At 30.4% G+C, this 17,477-nt stretch overlaps 1 protein-coding gene across 1 annotated transcript in view; it reads left to right on the forward strand.

Moving 5' to 3' along the window:
• LOC129969462 (LIM/homeobox protein Lhx1-like) overlaps positions 1 to 17,477 on the forward strand; it is a 160,560-nt gene that overhangs the window by 48,567 nt on the left and 94,516 nt on the right. The window contains exon 3 of the mRNA XM_056084040.1: positions 10,725 to 11,128. Coding sequence (XP_055940015.1) covers positions 10,725 to 11,128 — 404 coding nt within the window. The remainder of the gene's footprint in view (positions 1 to 10,724; positions 11,129 to 17,477) is intronic.

The raw sequence follows: 17,477 nt of genomic DNA on the forward strand, positions 1-17,477 counted from the left end.
CAATTATTATGAACAACAGCTAGAGGGGAAAAATTATAAGGGTCATTTTATTTTCTTATTTTATCTCAAAGCGATATTTGATCTATTTCTAAACCCTATACTTTTAAAACTATCTTAAGAAATTATATCGCTTAACCATCCACTGATTTCTACCTCAATTGATCATAATCAAAATTGATGGTTAACTTTTCGTATTTAAGAAACTTTTGAAAAGATTTTTTTTATTAACTTTTCTGTCTCATATTTTGAATTATGATTCTACTTCTCAAGATTTCCCATTAAAAAAAAAATCCGAGCTTTCCAGTAAAGCTGCAAATCCATTTCATCCTTTATATCCCCCAACCCTACATTCAACACATGGATATAAGAACACTATCCTTTTAATGAATGCTAAAGAACTCATCGAACAATTTGGGGTGCTTCGAGCCACTCTCCCCATATCACTCACCTACCGTTTTCTCTGTACCTTGGCGAGAAATAATGAAGGTATTTTAGAACCGATATTATTCTCTGTCAAGAAACACCTGCCCCTCTGTCTCCACCCCCTTCCCTCCCCTTCCAGACCACAGCTGGGGGAGGCAGGAGAGGAGTGGAAATCTCCATCACGATTGATCATTGGCACGTGAGAGTGATTCTTCCCGTCCCTACATCCTTCCAGAGCGGCTCGGAACAAACGATATCGATTAATCATCTTGAGATATCATAAATACGATTGTAAAAATTAATTGCTGCAACAAAAAGATTTTTGGGTTACTTGGTGAGAGATGTGGAGGTTTGTTTGTGTTCGAAAAAATTTACAATAAGAAGTGTTCTTAATAGAAATTGGATGCTATTTGGAAAAGAAGAAGGAAAAAAAAAAAAAAAAAACATTGAATCAAATCCTAAATTTAATAAACATCGAACTTTGTATCTCATCATTTTGATAGCAATCATTTAGAAAATCTGTAATAAACTTGCCATGCTAGAGAACGCTTTGCATGGCTTTGGCGTACAACAGTTACAAAATATTAACTTTTGGTGCGAATTTAGCATTTTTACTGAATCGATCGTGCCATCCTTGGCAGATATTTTGGCGATCAATCCTTGACATGTCATTAATAGTATCCAAAAATTGAAATCGGGCTTTAGATACGTTTTTCTCAACCGACCGGAACAAAGATTTGACAAAACTACATTTGTAGTCACAAAATCCCACACCAAATTTGATATATTTGCCATTGTGTATAATTACATGTTTATATATAATTACATGTTTATACATAATTATATATATTATATATAATTACATATTATATACAATTACATGTTAATTATAATTACATGTTTATATATAATTTGTGTATAATTACATGTTTCTGAAAGTACAAACCGACAAATAATCAACACCTATTTGGATTTGGCTCAAAATTTGACGAGCGTCTACACTTTAGATGTTAAATATATGTACCAAATTTTATCTATCTAGCTGTCTTCGTTTAGTCCCATTTGAATCTCAACCAGCTCATTGCTCTCGTTTTTTTTAATCCAATATTAAAATCCCCTTACCAAATTTCAATCAATAGATGTTAAGTGCCGAACAATTTAAGTGATAAGCATAGCGATGGATAAAACATGAGCGTCTTTTGATATCTCTCCCACTTTATGCTCATTATGCTGTTTAATTAACCAGCAGGTTATAGCTGCATGGGCATGAAGTGGTGTTGTGTCTTCGTTTAGTAGTTATAGTGTTAACTTATATTCAAACAGTCAGACAGACGAAATTCCTCTGAACAGAGTTTATTAAAAATTTGATAGAAAGCTACAAATTTGCTGTAAAGACCGTATACCAATTTTCAACCGTCTAGATCAAAGTGTTTTTGAGTTATCTTTGTCACAGACGGATGGACGTTTTCCAAAAATAAGTTTTTCAAGCTCAGAGGGGTCTGAAATATGGAGATTTGTCAATCTCGAGTTCGAATTTTTGGACGCTTACTATATTTTCTCTATACTAGGTAAACGAGAAAGTAAAAACCCTATTAATAAGATAATTCACTCCTTTATATGAGGCATGTAGAAATCGTATTTTAATTATTCCATGCATATTGACGGACTACATTATTATTAGACTGATTCCAATGTATACTTTTGATATAATTCTAATATAATAATATTATTATTATATTATATTATTATATATTTCTTTGTTGTTGTTTGCACTTAAATAGTAAATAAGTTATTATTGCATATAATTAACAGTTTTTGCGTCATTATAAAAAAGATTTTCATATATTTTGTATCTAAATCTTGATGCTTCTGAATAGTAATTTAAAATAAGTCGACATCGTGGGTTAATCCATATTATTAAAAAAGGTATTTCATCTAAACACATTATTTGACTCATTTCCACAGCTATTACATTTCATGGAATTATATCACCCTGTAGTTAATTTAGTTAATTTTTATCTTCACATCAGGATATAATCAACAGACAGGACTTGTCAATGATGATTTTGTTAAAGTTATTGAAAATTCAGATTGTCTCAATATGAAAGTTTGAAGTGCTTGAAACATAACCATTTATGAAAAAAAAAAAAAAAAAAATTCAGGACTTAATAGCTTTGTAAGATACGATACTGTTTAAATTTTTTTTTTATCTGAAAACTACCATAAATGAATAAAATAATTTTTAAACAGAGTGAGTGATACTTTACTTATGAGCTATAGAAATGTAACTTTTATTGTATGTCTTGTCAGATGAATCAGCCAATGGCAGACGATTAATGCCCAAGAGCTTGTTTTCTTTATCATATTACTAAACTAAGAACTCTTTTGTGCAGTTTTTCAAAAAATAAAAATTTAAATATTCGCATTCATGCTTTTGCCAACGGTCCACAATTTGAGGGGGGAGGGGATGACACCTTAATTCGAGAGTACGCGAGAAAGTTTTGAGACGATTTCGCCAAGGTTTATTTAAAGCTTTCTTTTGTTATTGCAATGTGAATGAAGACTCCTCAGAAAAAAGAAATTTGAAGCAAAAATCTTTCACTTTCTTATGAACTCATAACAAAATAAATATATTAAGGTTGTTTAGTGTTTATTCGTCAAAAAATTATCAGAGTTTGCTCATTTTAGAAAAAAAATTATATTGATAACTTGAAAGAAAAAAAAATACCACTTAATATCTTGGTTTGAAGTGTACCGGAATTTTGATTTCAAAAAAGAGAAATTTTATATTTCAAATTTTATATATATATTAAAATTAATTATTGGGAGAGAAATTTTATATTTCTATTCAATCATAAAAAAATGCCGCTTCCAATGGAAGGAAGAGGTGGAGAGGGGGGCATGAAATCTAAACTGCAAATTTTTATGAGGTTTTAACGAAAATACTTGAGAAAAAAATTAGCAGAATAGATGGCGTAGATGCTTATGTGTATAAAATGAATGCCACATTTTATGTCAAAATTTTATTGGTATGACTTTTAAAAAAAATTCAAACGGACTTCATATTTTACAAAATTTCTGTTCAATTACATAAGAAAAATAATTACTGACTAATAATTATCCCAATAATTATTTTTATAGATCGACGTACCATGTATCGAATAATTGTACTTTGAAAGTCGGCTATACGAACATCCCTTAGGAACTGCTATAGGTAGAAAATTATACTACGTCTTTAAGAATACTATAAGTTAACTTGCATATATCATAGAAATTTTCATAAAATAAAAAAAAAATGTACAAAACTACTATAACACTTCTGTAATGCGAAAAATTGATATATACTTTTGTAAAATGATACCTCATATTATTTTTTGTTGTTATCTAAAAATTGATTTATGGAATGATGTCCTTTTTCACTTTCTCGTATACGAAGATAGAGGATATATACAATACTGCAATTGTATATTACATACATTATATAGAAGAGTTATATAAAGTACTGAAATCGTTAAAAAATTCTAAATCATATTTTGAAGAATCGCGATGTCTCAGACTTCACTGAGTCTGAAAAACGCATTTTTTTGGCATTATGTATACATATCTATGAACACGATAACTCAAAAGGTATTTGAGCTAGATGAATGAAATTTGGTATATGGATTTACGACTAAATGTGTCGATTTCTATCAACTTTGAATGAAATCCATTCACAAGAAATCTACCTTTCTGGCTGTTCGATTATACGTGAACTTGATAATACCAAACTCCAGAAAGCTTGGGATATAAAATTTGTTACACAAATGTAGCATCTATAATATGAAATCATATCAAATTTTAAATCAAATCTGTCGAACAGTTGACCGTCTGTCGGGCTGTACTTTTGCATGCATGTAAATATAATATAAGCGCAATGACGTAACTCAATAAGATTCGGTATGTGTGACCTTGAGACTACAACTGTAATTCAGTGTCAAATTTTGATGTCAATAATTCAGCAACAAGAGATCCAAAAACATATTCTTGGTTTCAATTCAGCAAAAATTCTACATACACGTCAAAGATCTATATTTTGTAATTATTGTTCGCTAAGGCCATGTAAGGTATTTGGGGACTTATACAAGGTGCATAATTTTATGGGGGGGGGAAGGGGACTGACTTTAATTGGAGAGTATGCGAGAAAGTTTCGAGGGTACCACACCATGCGTGGAAACAAAAAATTTATTGAGGAATAAAGCAAAACAAAAATAAAAATTACTTAAAAGAAATGTTTTGGGAAAGTGCAACTGACCATTTATTAAGTTTCCTGCATTGTAATGATTTCCTCAAACATTTTTACTTGACCAAGAACAAAATTTATTTTCACACACACATACACACATAAAAAAAGTGAGACTTAAAGGAAGTAGAGTTTTGATGCTATTCTAAAGAATAACTTCCCCACACTTCCTCATGTAATCGACCAAACGATAGCGTTCAATATCTGACCTATTTCGGTTTTCAATTGGTGTTTGCTCATCGCTTATTTCAATCAAGATGCGAATTTATAGGTTTTGGTTTGAGTATGCAAATGCAGTCTTAAAATAAAGCTTCAGTTTTAGAAACAAAATTATTTAAGGAGATTTAAAGCGCTCATTCGAAATATCGTAGCATGAAAATGTTTTAACTTTGATTCGTCTTTTTTTAATTTTATTTTTAAAATTTAATTTTTATTATGAAGTAGCGATAAAATGAACATATAAAAATATATTTAAAATCATTTCTATGTACTTGATTACAAATCCAAATGCTTAAAGTGTTGTTACAGTATATTCTTAATAAAATGAGTGAAAATCTTTTACAAAAAATAAAATTTGTATCACAAGAAAGCCAAATTTTTATAGTAGTGCAAAACTGCTTTTTGTGCAATACTATATTCTAAAGTTAATCAAATTAATTAATTATTATATTAATCAAATTAATTATTATTATACCGTATTATGCCCAAAACTTAGCACTGGGGAAAAGGTTGACTTGCATTCTTTCCAAATTTTTCAATGAGACAAAAACCTTGATTCTTCAATTTCTATTTTAAGTACCAATGATGAGTTTTTATTTGTTAATTAATGATTAATTAATCAAATTAATTTTATCTTAAGAGTAAAATGAATTGTTTTTCTTGGATCAGTCTCAATCCCAAAAATATTTTAACCCGTTTAACCCGTTATATTCTGATTATCTCCGAAAACCATTTAAATCATGCTGATATCTTAGCAATAGGACTAATTTTTTTGGCAGTAATTAAAAGAAAAGCAAACTGTCTTTAGATATCAGCTAAAGACGGGAATTAAAAATCGTTACTTATTAATTAAACTAATGAATGAATTAATTTAAAAAGGTTTTTTTCTCTCTTTCATGGTGTTATTATGTATCAAAACTTATCTAAAGATGCCAAAAAAACTGGAAAAAAAAATTGATTGTCAGATAATTCAGTAAATGAAGAGTTAAAAAAATGTGTTTTAAGTTGTTGATATACTGTTAATTTATTTCATTTTCTTATGCATTTTTCGATTATGTTTCAAAACCCTATTATTAGACTGAATTTTAAAAAGTAACATAAATGCACTAAAATATCGTCTCCAGGGTAACATCTAAGGTTTGGAGATATTATAGTTGCCCAGAGGGGTCATAGTTGCCCTGTGCTCACTTTGCTTCGCCGTCTCAATGCCACTGAGTTACGATGAGTTAATAACAATAAAAACCATGTCCAATACAAATTTCTAGTTAAAAATCATCGAGAGAGAAATATTTAAGTACCCTACCATAAAATTTCTATAAACTTCAACATTACCAAAGATTAAATACTCGAGAATGGATGAAACCAATTATCCCCTTTTCAAGGGTTGGGGAGCAAGCAATGGACCTCATAACTTCCGCCCTGGAAGCCTCACACTCAACACAACAGAATCAAACTCTCAACATACACCGAGGCGATAGCATCAAAGCTTGGAGCAAATCACGGGTGAAATTTGCTCTGATACCCATCCCAGCAGGTTCCGAAAACCACCACTACAGAACGAAACCCCTCGCTTCATAAAAGCTCGCAGATTATCGCTTTGGGAGGCAGATGGGGAAAGCAAGGCGGCAGTGACGTCATGGCTCCAAGTTCATGTTTTATACATCGGAAGAGGTAGGATCTTCATTGAGAATGCAAATCGCTTTAGGTGGGGGTGGCCCGGCATTTTGTTCCGATGCACGAGCGATAGTTTTATCTATTTTTATTTGAATCCGATGGTCGGGGTTTCCCCTCGCTCTGACTCCCCTTCCTTATGCATGGAGAGGAGGGGGGTGATGTTTGTAGAGGATGGGACATTGATGACGGTTTGGGGAATGATCATGGAATGATTTCATGAGAGGAGTCTGATTTGCGTGAAGAAAGGCATTCCTGATTTTTCATTGTTTTCAGTTCATGTTGGAAAGTTTATTATGTGGTTTTACCTGAAACTGTTGGAATGATGTAGAATAGAATTTCTAAATAGAATTATATATAATAAATAAATAGAATTGTCATCGTAATTGCTGTCGAGAACAATAATAATCTTGGCAGTGGAAAATTGAAAGCCCTCTTCTTGTTTCCGATTTACAATATTTGTAATCTTTAGTAATAATAAAGATGAATGTGTGCGTTTATATTAACGCTCTAGAGGCTAGATTTTTCTAACTACAGCTACCAAATCTGGCACATATATATATCTTGGAGGGTAGGAATGTGCATCTCGAAGAGAATTTTTTGAAATTTTAAATAGAATTTTAATTTATTAAAATTTGAGCTCAATTTTGTCGTTTATATAAAATGACTTCTGAAAATATTATTGCACAAAAAATAAATTTTATGTGGTACCAAAATTTTAAAGATTGTCTTTTTAGTGATATTAATTTAATAACCAGGCACAATTTTCTTAAATTTGAGTAATTTTTTAAATATTTTATTTATTTATTTTTATTTAATTGGTTGATTTTCTTCCATTGTTGAAAGCTGAAGAAGAACAATTCTGTTTAATATATGTGCAATTTACAGGACAAATAAAAAATGAAGTTCAAAGACCGAAAAATTTATGATAGATAAACCACATATTTCCATTTTTAATAACGTGATGATGTCATGAGCCTGGTCTCTATCAGGAAGTTCCACGTACATATTGAACAAACAATTAAAATAATTCGACTTCAACACCTGATAGTTTGACAGAATGAAGTTACGTCTAAACAATTTAACTGCAATTAAATATAATCTAACAACCCAGCTAACCAGGTGGTCGCCAGTGACATCTAGTTAAAAATAGTCGAGCTAGTAAGTTTAATTTAAAACATTTCATTCATAATTTCGAATAATTAATAATAACCTTATTAATTATTTTATTATCAATTATCGATAAATTTTGGAATTCATTTGCCAAAATTTCGTTTGAGTCGCAATGAAATTTTACAGCTATTGCGAGTATATTTAATTAATTAAAATTTCAAAAAAATCGCCATGAAGTGCATTTCTCATCTTTAAAAGCATATTCTGCCAAATTTAGTATTTCTAGGTCAAAAAATATATCTGTAGAATGTGAGCAATTGAACATACTGAAACACATTAACTTTTAAAATTAGCAGAGATACACAAATATTCAACAATGTTGGTATAAAGTTTAAGCCACATGGTTCTGTTGATATTTAAATCATACACAATATGTATCGAAATGATAAATCCACTTTCATTTTCCAATGTTTTATTCTTAATATTGAATGCGAATCATTTTTTATTAGAGATAATTATACAATAATTATTATAATCTTTTAAGAAGCTATTTGTTACAAATAAATAGTTCCTTTTCATTTTATGCTGATTTTTATTTTGAGACCTCTTTAAAAAATAAGCCTGCCTTTATAAATCTTTGTACCAAAACGTTTATTTTCACAAAATTTGCACTAATATCATTTTATACTTTACTGCGAGAGTATGATAGCTGTTGTTGAGGTATTTAAACAGATTTGAATTTCAAGTTGAAATCAAACGAGTTGGGTCGTCGCTGTAATTTGTCGCTGTTGAAATTGATGTATTTAAAGAGAGTGCTAAACCGAATGGAGCAAAAGGTAAACTTTTAGACAGATCGTTTGCTATTGTAAATAATTTTTTGCAACTTAGGCTGTAAAAAGAAAAATAAATAAAAATAATTAAATCTGAGCGGTCTAAACTGATACACCGACAAAGAAGGACTACAGTAGAGGAGTTAAAAGTTGAAAATATGAGCTTATCAAACAATAAGCCTTTCTAATGTTAAAATCTACGGCTTGTAGAAAAGTATAAAAATTTGGAAATGTTGTTTTCTAGTAAAAGAAAATCGCTCCGAAATTGACCAAAAAATACACAAAAAAAATCAGTTGAAATTCGCACATGAAATGATCTTGTAAAGAAATTCACCCTGGATGGTCCAGATGGTTGGTAGTATTATTGATACAATCTGCGTAAGGATAGAGAGATATTCTCAAAGAGATATCCTAGTGGTGATTTCTTAATAGTATGTATCAGATTCAGACGTACAGAAAAACTGATACATCATTTATAGACAATTGTTTGAATGGTGCAGGCTATAAACAGCAGCTTGAACAGTATTTTCTTCCACAGCCAGAGTTCATTTTTGATTTTCTAATAGGGCAAAGCTCCTATGCATACTACAAAATTCAATTTTAAATAGTTTGCTGATAATGATGCACGTATTATTGATCAAATACTTTACAGCCCCAATGTGAATCCAGTAAAAAACAGGTATAATTGCAAGAGAATGTATGTAAGCGGAAGGTATAATTGTACTTTACAGTTTTAGCCGAATGAGCAAAAAATCCAGTAAACTGCTTGCAAAAATTTGAAGAACCATGCCACTTCTGGATTTATGATTCATTCTGAAAAAGGCTGGGAAAATTTATTATTAATTGAGCACTATTTTGATGTTATATTCAGTACACTTATCTTTTTGAAACAGCTGTTTCACATAATTTTTGTTCTCCTTATAAACCATATGATTTGCATATTATCTATGCATTTTTTTTTGATTGCCTCAAGTAATGTAGTTTATAAAATAGTACTTTGTACAAAATAAACATTTTTTTTTCTTAGAATAACTTTTGCACCCAGAGCCGGATTATAAAATAGGCAAAGTAGGAAATTGCCAAGGTGGCTTGTAAATTTGGGGGACCCCAAAGCTTCGAGACTTTTTGAGGCATTTTCAGAGCAATTTTGTTCTTGAGTTGAAATTACGAAGGCCTTGCCTGCGACCTTATTCAAATTAAAATCAAATGTTATTTAGAATTTGTATCATTAAACTAACAACACTACTAATTATCTTTTGTAAATTTTATATTATACTGTTACGAATATGTTGCTTTATAATTAAAGAAACGCTTGATACAATTAAATAAAAATGTAAATTTTGTAATTTTTTTTATTTCGTATAAAAATAATTTTAATATTTTTGAAAACCTCAATGTACTGAAATCAAATCTCTTGAAAGCGATCTGCAATTTAATATTTTCTATTTCAGCTTATCAAAAATTTCAACTGAAAACTGCTTAAATAAAGATCAAATTAAAATCAATAAGAATGCATTTGGCTTTGGAAGTTGGTAAATGGAAAAACGGGCCCCGGAACATCCATTGCCTTAGTGTCCCTAGAGGGCTTAATTCACTCTTGAGAAGATCTATCATTTCGTTACACAGTGTGGTTCATGAACTTTGATGTCACTGACTAAGAGCTAATATTGTTCATCGTCTTATGCAGAAACTCTAAGCGCTTATACGCATGCTCAGGAAGCGTTTATATCCTCAAAAAAGGGGTGACAGGAAAGAAGAAACGAGGAGGTATTTACATTTAGCAAGAGAGTGAACTCAATCGTTCGTGGAATTAAGAGGTGTAATAACTGTTCATCTTTCTGCGTACCACCCCTTAGCGAAGTACAATCGTCTGAAAGTGCTAGTCTTTGGACCCTGAAATAAACAGTATGACTTAATTACGTACGTGTGACATTCAGGCATTGAGAACCAGTATAAACAAGGAAACATTTTTTTTACTAATGAGGCATAGCTATTTATCTAATGGCTTAATTTCTATGTTCTTTAAATATGATGCACAATAGAAAGTTATAGTTAACTGACAAAAAAGGGTTATTAGCGATGGAAAAGTAACGTAGAAACACAATTATCTATCTATCATATTTATTTTTAAACATGTGAGCAATGCAGTTTTTTCGTTTTGTAAATTACTGACTTTTGCTCTCTTTCAGTTTCGTCATCAAGTTCACCATTAGACTCGCCGGAATTCGAAGAATCTCTGGGAGATCCAACCGGCAGTCCACAAGGCGCAATGGATGGTGATTCCAGTGTTGAAAGATACCGGGACGTCGTCAGTGGAGGCTCGGGTGCCAACAGTCCACATAACGCCACTACGGCGAACAACAGTGCCACTGAAGACTTGGCTCCCATTGACTGCTTGGGCTCAGTGGGGCCCACGGGGCCCTCTTCCAACGACGAAGGAGCCGGTGGGGCTAAGAGACGGGGCCCTCGAACTACTATCAAAGCGAAGCAGTTAGAGACTTTGAAAGCTGCCTTTGCTGCAACACCGAAACCTACACGGCACATACGAGAGCAATTAGCTCAAGAGACGGGGCTGAATATGAGGGTTATCCAGGTAAGATGCCGTTTCACTTAAATGGATTATTTGATTTTAACATGACAATGTTTAAGGGCTGGGTACCGTCTGTAAATTGCTTTGTGCATTCAAACCTTTTGACTTAAAGCTACCAAATTTTCACGTAGTTATTTTTTGGGTAAAATAAGCTCACTTGGAAAAAGGTTTTCAAATCTTTACTAAAAATGAATCAAAATTTCGGAATCTTCCTCAATAGCAGAAGCCATTTGTTAAGTGCATTAGTCAATTTCATATACATATACACATCTCCAAGCGTTTTTGTGTTCTCGCGTTCACAGACAGACAGACATAATACCGAAAATTTGTCTTTGGAATTCGGGGAGGCCCGAAACATGGAGTTCAGACCTCTCTGAATTCCAAATTTTTGAAGATCAGAGTACTTTACATATTTTGCATACTAGTTAATAAAAAAAAATCATTCTTTACATATTTGGCATACAAGTTAATAAAAAAAATCATTCATTACATATTTGGCATACTAGTAATTAAAAAAATCATTCTTTACATATTTGGCATACTAGTAAATAAAAAAAATCATTCTTTACATATTTGGCATACTAGTTAATAAAAAAATCATTCTTTACATATTTGGCATACTAGTTAATAAAAAAAAATCATTCTTTACATATTTGGCATACTAGTTAATAAAAAAAATCATTCTTTACATATTTGGCATACTAGTTAATAAAAAAAATCATTCTTTACATATTTGGCATACTAGTTAATAAAAAAAATCATTCTTTACATATTTGGCATACTAGTTAATAAAAAAAATCATTCTTTACATATTTTGCATACTAGTTAATAAAAAAATCATTCTTTACATATTTGGCATACTAGTTAATAAAAAAAAATCATTCTTTACATATTTGGCATACTAGTTAATAAAAAAAATCATTCTTTACATATTTGGCATACTAGTTAATAAAAAAAATCATTCTTTACATATTTGGCATACTAGTTAATAAAAAAATCATTCTTTACATATTTGGCATACTAGTTAATAAAAAAAATCATTCTTTACATATTTGGCATACTAGTTAATAAAAAAAATCATTCTTTACATATTTGGCATACTAGTTAATAAAAAAATCATTCTTTACATATTTGGCATACTAGTTAATAAAAAAAATCATTCTTTACATATTTGGCATACTAGTTAATAAAAAAATCATTCTTTACATATTTGGCATACTAGTTAATAAAAAAAATCATTCTTTATATATTTCGCATACCAATTAGTAAAAAATTATTCGTTACATATTTCGTATACTAGTTAGCAGATAGTCATTCTTTACAAATTTCGTATATTAATTAGTAAAAAGTCATTGATTTAATTTTTTCTATAATTTGTTATTGATTCATTAAGAAGTAAATAAAAAAAATAAAAGATGCATATTTATTTTCGTAAAACACGAAATAATCCTTCCAAGCGACCTCATTTTCTTCGAAATCCTTTTCGAAACTTGGCACCGCTTCTTCCATACCAAAACGCCGAGCGCGCGGTTAAAAACACAAAGAAAAGCGCCTTATGCCTTTCACTCACACTATGTACGAATTAGCAAAGCATTTTGCAAGTAAAATACGTTTTCCGCTCGTTTTTTTAGTATCTCTATACACTTTTTTTATCAGTGTGTTTTGCCTTTTCCGTGCAGTTCGCCAGAAATTTAAATATAATTCATTAAGCAGGTTGGTAAGGCGGCAGAACGAATGCAAAACACGTACTCAAAACCAACGAACGATGTTGGAACATTTTTTTTTTCCCTTCTTCTTTCCATTATTGTATTTTTTCTTTATTTCTTTTTTATTTTTCTTCCGCGATCTCTAAAACTTTTCTATATCTCGAAAAGAGGAAGAAAAAGATCGAAGGCAGGCATGTTTTGGATGCGGAGAAAAAGGGGTTTTGAAAACACGCGAAGAGCGAATTTCCGGCCTTTACCGCGTTCGTTCCATCGCTTCTTTTCTCTTATCGTCTGCTGGTTTGGAAGGGTTTGTTCGTTGGAGGCATTGAAAAAGCATACGCTCTCAGTAAATATTGCAGCCTACGTTCGTTTCGAATGCACCTTTTGGGATCATTTATAGATACTTAGAACATCAACGTGACGTTAAGAAATATTCTCGAATCTATAATGCGTCTGAAGTTTAAGTCTCACATCAATGAAATAGGCCTATACCTTCACCTCAACAATAATTCACCTCCGTGTTATATCCCTTTTTTGCATTATTTTTTTCTTTTTTGTGTGAAATAAATCAGGATTATATAAATCATGCTCTAGATTAAAGGAAAGATGTTAAAAAAATCGTAGTGTAATTATATAATATAAAATAATTTAAAAAAACAGTATGATGGAAATATCCATCATTATACAAATTTACATGTTAAGCTCTGTACAAAGTATTCTCTTCTAAATTTCTCCTCTCATAATCGTTTTTATTAGCAAAAAAATCTCCGATAAGTTCAAAAAATCGCACATTTCTTCCAACCACTACAAACAGTGGAATGACCGGTTCAAACCATAGAGCTGAAATATTAGTATCTCAGCTCTATGGTTCAAACCCGCTATAATGATTGCGACATTCTTTTTTTTTTTTTTTTTTTTTTTTTTACAACTACGTTCTTTATTACGAAATAGTCGTGAATAAAGTTGCTTACAACAACCAATTTATAGTACAATTTTGTTTTGAGTACAATTTTTTTTTTTTTTTTTTACTAAATGTTGTGACGGAAATTTCCATCATGTAAAGAAGGGTTAAATATTTTGTAAAAATAGTCTTCTTTTTAGAATTTTAGCAACTTGGAATTTTTATCAATTTCAATCAGTTATAGCGCTTATGAGCTTTGGTTCTTAATATATTGAAAAGATGTTTGCTAACGTATTTTGATCTTTTTCAATTAACCAATCGAATTCAAAATTTCATATAAATTTGTAAGTTTGGTCTTATGAGTACACACCAAATTTCATTTATCTATCTTGTTGAATTTTTGAGTTACCGCGTTCACATACTAACGAATAGTAATAGTAATAATGATAAGGAATAATAATAATAATGTAATAGTAATAACGAATAGTAATGCAGGGCAACACTGGCCTAGTTATAAAAGATCGGTTTCGGAGTCGGAAAGCTCAAAGCTTAAAATCCATTTCTACCGAAAATTCGTCGTGTATGTGGGCATTAAATCTATGGTCTTCCAATTAATATGACGGTTAAAGTTTGATCGGTGTGGCCAGCTCAAGTGTCATTCTCGACATCTAATCATTGTTCAAAATTGCATTCCGGAATAATTTAATATTGCTTCCAAACAGGGCATTAATATAATCAAACAAAACTAAACGAAAAGGAAGAACACTCAGCCATTCATAATACTTGGAACAAATTTACAATTCAATAATAGTGCAACATGTTCAATTTCGTTTAAACTACAGATTCTACAGCCAAAAAATTATCACCACCTTTTGAATGATCATTTTCGTATTCGTAAGAAGGAACGGATAGATATTACTTTCATGGATTTTGTCGAAAATTTGATAGAATTTTAGAATTTTGATGTAAAGACCATATACCCAATTTCATTTATCTAGCTCGTTTTACAGCAAATTATTGTGTTTGTAGAGAAAATATGCAAACAAAGGAATAATTGTTTTTAAAAAATGAGCTTTTTAATGCAGAAAATGTGAGGCTTGGAGATCCGTCAAAATCTAGCAGTTATATTCATCGACTGTTTAAATATTATCAGTTTATATGTGTTTCATGCATGAGAATGTTTTGAGATTTCTAATTAAAAAAAAAACATCTTTACAAAAATATTGCAAGAATATATTAAGAAATATTTTTAAACTTAGAAATATTTATCAATTTGTTTTAAAGATTACTAAAGTGAAACTTTCGGGAACAAATTGAGACCTTCGTAATGGACAAATGAGACCTAGTACGCTCTGAAATGAGTATCTTTATATCATGTTATTTATTGTTCAAGTTCCTTATTATATCGCGTCATCGAACTACTTGCATGTTGCCCCATTATTTAGATTTTCAAATCGCTAATTTAAAATAAATAAAAAAAAATATTTAATACATTTTTGGTGATATTGGTTAAGCTAAATAATGTATAATAATTCGCTAATAAAAACATATAATTTGATATAATGATTTGCTATTTCATTAATTTCATTTTAATTCCAATTACTATGATGTGGATAGTCGCTTGTGTTAGATAAATTGGTATATTAAAGCTAAGTTTGCGGAGCTAATTCATAGCCTGTGAATATCATAAAATTTTTATATAAATATTAACAAATTGAAACAGTGACAAAATGTATTTTAATTTTAAATTATTTTAAATAAAATAGGGAAAAGCAATAAGCAACTTCCTAAAATTTATAAGAAAAGAAAGATTTGAACGCGATGAATGTGTATCCTATCTAATATAACAAAATTATCATTTTATCAAGAATGGGATAATAAGATTTACTTTTTCAAATCTTTTTTTTTACTTGATAAACGAAATTTAAAATGAATTTTGGAGCTTGAATCGATGACTAAAATGGTTATAAGTTTATAGTAATTCTTAACCATTAAAGAGATTCCATTTTGAAATAAAATAAATATTTTCTTTATTTGTAATTATATAATGTTTTGAGAAAAAGGAATATTCTTCTACTCCCCCCCCCCAAAAAAAAAATCAGGAACCAGGAGTATTCTTCCCCTTTCTCCCCCTCCCCCCCTAAAAAAAGTCATCAGTATTTCCACAAGAAAGAAACCTAATTTTGCTGCAAATTGAAAAAACATTTTTTTTTATAATTTTGTATTCATAGCATAAGTTACCAGTTTCAAAAAATTTCAAAAATATTACTTTTCATACAGAATATTAAAAACAAACGTATTAATTGTAAAAAAAGAAAGATCCATTTGTTTTTGATATATGATACTAAATGATTTTTTCCTGAAAAGAAATTCTATTAAATATATATTTTAGTTATTGATGTATTAAAAATCATAAAATATTAAAAAAAGAGGTATTTAAAAATATTTCCTCACTAATTTTTTTTTAACTGAAAATATGTGGTTTGTTATGAAATCCGACAACTCTGATTAACCCTTTAAAGGGCCATTTTTTTCTAGTCATTATGTTAAAACATTTTTAGGCTTGAAATCAGAATAAGAAAAGGGATTCATTTAGCTTATTAGATAAATTTAATTTGATTAATTAATTAATTTGGTTAATTAATAATTAAGTATCAAATCAAGGCACATCATTTTGTGTAAAATAAAGAACTAAAGCACCTATGTTTCTGTCTTTCTAAAAAAAATTGTCAGAACGTATGCCGACCTACATAAATTCATACAAAGATTGATAAATTTGGTGAGAAGCATACTTTCCACGGCCCTAGAAAGGGCTAATTGATAATTTGGACAAAGTGAAACTAAATTTACCAATTAATATCGAAATCGGATTTAAAATTTTTTTTAGCTGTGCATCCGAACCCTTATTACCAACTTTTTATTAAGCTTTATTTCATAAAATGTTTTTTTTTTTTTAATAATGCTGTTTTTTCATACTATAGGCGTGATTATTTCCACTAGTACTGACATGCTATTAGCTTAATAAACAGTTTGTGTGTATTTTTAAAAAATTAAAAACCATTCTATGGTCACTTATGAAATAGTGGTGTCAAACACCATCACTTTCTGCTTTTACCAGCGAACCCTTTTAGTTTGTTGTTTATGGAATACTCAGAAGTGAAAGAAGAGCCGGATTCAACTTCCAAATAAGCATGAACTTTTTCCTATTCAATACAAAACAGTGAAAGCGTGTTTTGGAAAAAGGAGGGGAAAAAAATAAAAAATATATAAAGAAAGAGCCGTCATCACGCTCTCATTGCCACTGCTACTGCACTGGCTTCTGAAAGAAGAAAGAAAAAAAGAAAACAAAAATGAAGAATGCAGGTGGTCAAACGACTTGTCCGATACACACAGAGCGAAAAAAGAAAACAATAATAAAAGGACGTGTGTGTGTGATGGAGAGAAGCGAAAACTGTGTAATAATAATCAAAAGGTGCAGCCAAAATTATTAACGAGAGGTGTAAGGAGATATCTGTGATTTTCAAACTGGTTAAGAAAAGGGATTTTTTTTTGTTGTTGTTGTTTCCTACTGAAGCCACGACCTTCGCCGGAATTAAAAAAGAGACTGTCCACCATTTTGAAGCATGAAGGCCATCAAATACTAGATTAATTGACTACCGATAAATCATGAAAAGAGAGTATATCGCAATCCTTCGAAACAACAGATTTCGAGTTCTGAAGTTTGTAAAAAAAATCATTTCAGAAT

This window comes from Argiope bruennichi, chromosome 5 (assembly GCF_947563725.1).
Source record: "Argiope bruennichi chromosome 5, qqArgBrue1.1, whole genome shotgun sequence".
In the NCBI taxonomy this organism is placed as follows: Eukaryota; Metazoa; Arthropoda; class Arachnida; order Araneae; family Araneidae; genus Argiope; species Argiope bruennichi.